Genomic DNA, 4,894 nt, shown 5'->3' on the forward strand with positions numbered 1-4,894 from the left:
ATGATGCTGCATGGCTGAGGGCTGACTCAGCACTTGTGCAGTAGAGAGCGAGGGAGGAAAAGAAAGATGCAGTGTGAGTCACAGAACATCCACTTCGATCCACTCAGCATTCAGAACCTCATCTCCCATCAGCCCACTGGGCACAGAGGAATAACCTACTGCAGTGTTCTGTATCTTTGATAAGCTCTCAGATGTATCCAATAGTGTTTAGAAAGGAAGACACACAAAGGACTATAGAGATGTAACTTGTTGTCTTGGTTAAATTGCAAATTCTTTAAAGCACATGGCACTTTGTTTTTATTTTAGCAAATGTTTTTTTCAGTGTTATGTTGACAGTGTGGACCAATACAGTCGTAAAAGTGTACTTGAGTAGTGGACATGAAATGTCATGCAGTGATAGTAGAAAACTATTTGAAACAGCATATTTATATGAAATATGAAATATGTTTTAATTAATTGTATTATTATAAAAGTGAACTTAAAAAGCTATTAAAATATCAATCAATCAATCAATCAATCAATCAATCAATCAATAAAGTAGTCACACTCATGTTGTTCCAAACCTACATGTGACCCTGGACCACAAAACCATGTCTTAAAGTCGCTGGGGTATATTTGTAGCAATAGCCAAAAATACATTGTATGGGTCAAAATGATCGATTTTTCTTTTATGCCAAAAATCATTAGGATATTAAGTAAAGATCATATTCAATGAAGATATTTTGTAAATTTCCTACCGTAAATATATCAAAACTTAATTTTTGATTTGTAATATGCATTGCTAAGAACTTCATTTGGACAAATTTAAAGGTGATTTTCTGAATTTTTGTATTTTTTTTGCACCCTCAGATTTTCAAATAGTTGTATCTCGACCAAACATTGTCCTATCCTAACAAACCATACATCAATGTATAAATCTCAATTTCAAAAAAATGGACCCTTATGACTGGTTTTGTGGTCCAGGGTCACATATTGGCTTCCTGGATAGATTAGGCCCACCTAATCATGAACTTGATATTAATTTGTATTTTTCACAGTATAAATAATCATATTTAGGGTGTCCAGAAATATGAGTTATACTGTGAAACAAATAAGACGTAGAACATGTATATTTATTTTCTATTAAAACTGACACTGCATTTTTTCAACCCACCATTACAGTACTGTTAGCTGTATAAATCCTAAAAAAAAAAATTTAAAAAAAAAGAACTATGGCTGACTAATTTCTAATCAGAATGAAATCGTTTTTTTCTATTTCTTTTTTTTAAATTACCGTTATGTTACATTTTTAAACCGATGTCATGGCCCACTTTACATCTTAAGAGATGGAGTTAGGCCTATACCTTGTTGTGCTGAAAGACAATGACCTATTTTGTGCATATGTGAGATCTAGCTGTCAGTCCACCTGATCTCTGTGCCCATCCCTACCACACACACAAAAAAAGAAAACACCTGGTTCGAGTATATGGCATAATTTTACTTTCACATTATTCAGTACAGAGTAAATTTAATCTAACACAGGTATCTGACAGGTTGAACAGCGATACACCGGGGCTGCATTAGCTAGCGGATACTGCACAGACACACGCACACACAGAAACACACGCGCCATGACTGTTACTCTAATGAACTACAATGACTATGTCCCCAGTACTGCATCACTGCATCGAGGGAAGCGTGACCCCCAGCTGAACTAATATGACAATGTCGCATAAATTCCATTATATTTTTCACATGGATCACACAGAATAACACCACTCTCGCTCACCAAACAACGCTGACCAAAATCGTTATGATCCCTGTACGTGATTGACAGTTGGCAGCTGCTTTGGTCCAGTGCTCCCCCTTAAGCCCCCGTCCTCTAAGCCTAAGAATGTGTGTACAACTGCGTGCCTGTGACTTTTCACAAACTAAGTGCTTTCCCAGGTTTTATCGCTGCAAAAGAAAATATGGGTCTCCAGCTGTGGCCACTCAAAGTTAATAGTGTGTGTGTGTGTTGTGTAAGGATTTAGTAATGAGGTAACCACTATCTACTATTCATTTCAGTCAATAACTGTGCTGGAAGAGTGACAGATGTTGCCAATGTCCTCCAGATGTTTTTTTTTAAACGATATTACAAAAAAAAAAAAAAAAAGACATTTACATGAAGGCCCACAACAGTTGCACTCTTCATGTGCAGAAACTCGCACACTGGCGGACCTGACCCTCCCTCTGCTTAATTTCCTCTTTCTGATTCTAGTTCCTGCCCAGTTCTTTTAACACTGTACGACTAACCTGAAACGTTATGCCCATTCACTCATAGTACAGAATGGAATGTCCAAAACAAGAGCAAAAACATTAGAGCATTTAAGAAAGCATACAAACAGACAATATACCACTATCAAAAACAAGAAAGAGACATACAAATGCATCCATGAAGGGTAATCATTTACATGGTTTATATATATTTTTTATATATAGATTTTTTTTCAATAAACATTGTAAGATATGGGGGTCAGGATGAGTACTGAATACATAGGACAAGAACAGGAAAAAGGGGGTGGGACTATAAAAGCCTTTCCTCTCAAAGCCTCTTAAAGTGCACTGGCCATTTCTACATCGGAAGGAACGTACGTACGGTGCGATAAACTGGAAATGCATGTGGATTCTCTCTTTTTTTTTTTTACATTTTCTATGTACACCAATGGCTCTGGATTTGACCGATTTCAGTGGAGGAGGAAAACGAGAGAAAGCAATGGGGGTTAGTGATTCTGGCCTCTTTTAGGGAAGTGCCGTTGCGTTAGTGTATTGAGATTGTGTTTTCTTGTCCTGCTAATAGTCTTATAGGGAATGTTCCAAAGAAACAGCTAATGTGCAGTTTTTGCGGTTGAAACTTTGCGGATAATACGGGAGAGAGGGAAGACTTGCTCCACTTCCATCTTTTTGCTTTACTTTTCTCCCTCCCCCCTCAACCCACAACACACACACACACACACACACACACAAGCACAGGAGTTGATCGTTGAACAGGCAGGACGGAGAACGGAACTATCACCATGACTCTTTCACACATGTACGAAAAAAAACACATGCACGCTTCCTTTCGCTCCATTGCTCACACACAGGTAAACACCGATAAAAACAAGAAAGGGCAGCGCTGATGATAACAACAGTAATAATAATAATCATTATCAGAAGGACAGTAATATGGCTGCCAGAGGCTGACAGCTACTTTTTCCCTTATGCATGAATGCGTTTTGTAGATTCTTTATTCTGGGGTCTCTCAGGAACGCTGGTCTTGTCTGGGCGTCGGTTCTAGATGGTGTTAGTCTCGGCTCACTTTCTAGAACTGTTCTGCCAGCAGCTCACAAAGACGCTTGGAGACAGTGTCCTTACTGCTGCGCACGGTTAACCGGTACATCTGAGAGAGAGAGAGAGAGAGAGAGAATAAAGAGCGTTACACAATGGAAACGGAAACACAAACAACTGAGAAAGACACATCAATTGTGCAGATAGACGCTCATTCTGCTGTCCGAATGCGTGTCTGATCCTTACTGCCGATACAGAGAGACTAAATGTAAACTTGCACAATGGACAAAGGAAACTCCACAGATACAAAGAGAAGGATGCTGCTGTCACGCCAAATCAACTGGGTTTTACTACCAGACATGGAGTGAATCACAAAAGCGGGAGGGAGGGAGGACGGGAGGTGGTTTGAGTTGGAAGGGGTGGCAGGATGAATGCTTTACCTGCTCCCCAGACTTGAGTTGCATCAGCAGGCACAGAGACACACAGACAACAGTAAGATGCAATAAAACTGACTTGGTGAGAAGTCTGTGCTCCATAGCAGCAGGGAGGGACTTTTGATGCTCGTGGCATTTCTTTGTTGTTTTCCTTTGCTTTTGATTGTGTAATATGGATACATGTTTGCTTAAAACGAATGTCTGTTCATACCTGAGCTTGTGCGTTGGGCTCAAGTCTTAGCAGAGAACCCACTTGCTGGGCCTTGCTTTGGATCACTCCGGCACACACAAAGTTCTCTGGGTTCGGATCCACATTCTCCAAGAGAGCCATGCCCAATCCCAGTAACTATGAGACAGATGGGTGAATGGAAAAGATGAAAAAGATAGACAGAAGATGAGAATCAAATTTAGTGGGCTCATCTGTACATAAATTCTACAGGAATGACATCCCCCCTCTAAATTGAATGGCTATAATTAAAGTTCTTCTTCTAATTAAAACGTTCTGGCATACTAATCTTACTATTCCAGCATAGGGATGTTGCAAAATACAGGCATTAGCGATTACCAATATATTTAAACAATGAAATATGTTAATATTGCACCTTAAGACTGGTTGCCACCTGTTGTAAAACAGATGGAAAAGACAATGATGCAGCACGTAGCTACTACGGTCACAAAATCATGTCAGAGATGACAGAAAAAAGACAGTTTACTCATAACCGTTTGTTCGCCAGTGTAGGAGTTTTTTGGATTCTGTAAAATTAGACATGCCAGTCTGCAGGAAGAGTTCTTTTAGTAAGGATTTGTTATAGTATAGGATTTTTTGTTGCTATTTCTTCCTCTGCACCCCTGTACTCATATTTTGAGCGTGATTCATTGGCCAAAAAGAGAAAAATCACCTGATAACCAGATAATCTACAACATATTTCAAAATGTGTAGCATATGTTTTTACATCAACGAAAGGTGGTGTACAGATGTTACAGCGTTAAAGAAGATGTGCTGTTCCGATCTAGAAGCGCTTTTCATTAACTGTAAGCTGTTCTATTCGCCGCGGGAGTTTCACTCGTTCATTCTCGTGAGTGTTTACATTCCTCCGCAAGCGCACGTGAGCTCAGCTTTACAGAAACTCGCTGATCAGATTACAGACACAGAACAACAACACCCAGACTCT

At 39.5% G+C, this 4,894-nt stretch overlaps 1 protein-coding gene across 6 annotated transcripts in view; it reads right to left on the bottom strand.

Moving 5' to 3' along the window:
• Window positions 1-1,456: 1,456 nt before the first annotated feature.
• Window positions 1,457-4,894, bottom strand: part of LOC107729492 (AP-2 complex subunit alpha-2-like) — a 34,744-nt gene continuing 31,306 nt past the window's right edge. For 3 of the 6 annotated variants that reach the window (XM_016540022.1, XM_016540020.1, XM_016540018.1), the window contains 3 exons: window positions 3,934-4,068; window positions 3,729-3,740; window positions 1,457-3,400 (listed from right to left, as the gene is read on the bottom strand). In XM_016540022.1, coding sequence (XP_016395508.1) covers window positions 3,323-3,400; window positions 3,729-3,740; window positions 3,934-4,068 — 225 coding nt within the window. In that variant the 3' untranslated portion in view covers window positions 1,457-3,322. The remainder of the gene's footprint in view (window positions 3,401-3,728; window positions 3,741-3,933; window positions 4,069-4,894) is intronic. The other 3 variants (XM_016540023.1, XM_016540021.1, XM_016540019.1) reach the window with 1 other exon arrangement.

This window comes from Sinocyclocheilus rhinocerous, unplaced genomic scaffold, assembly GCF_001515625.1.
Source record: "Sinocyclocheilus rhinocerous isolate Xijiao unplaced genomic scaffold, SAMN03320098_v1.1 scaffold697, whole genome shotgun sequence".
Lineage (NCBI taxonomy): Eukaryota > Metazoa > Chordata > Actinopteri > Cypriniformes > Cyprinidae > Sinocyclocheilus > Sinocyclocheilus rhinocerous.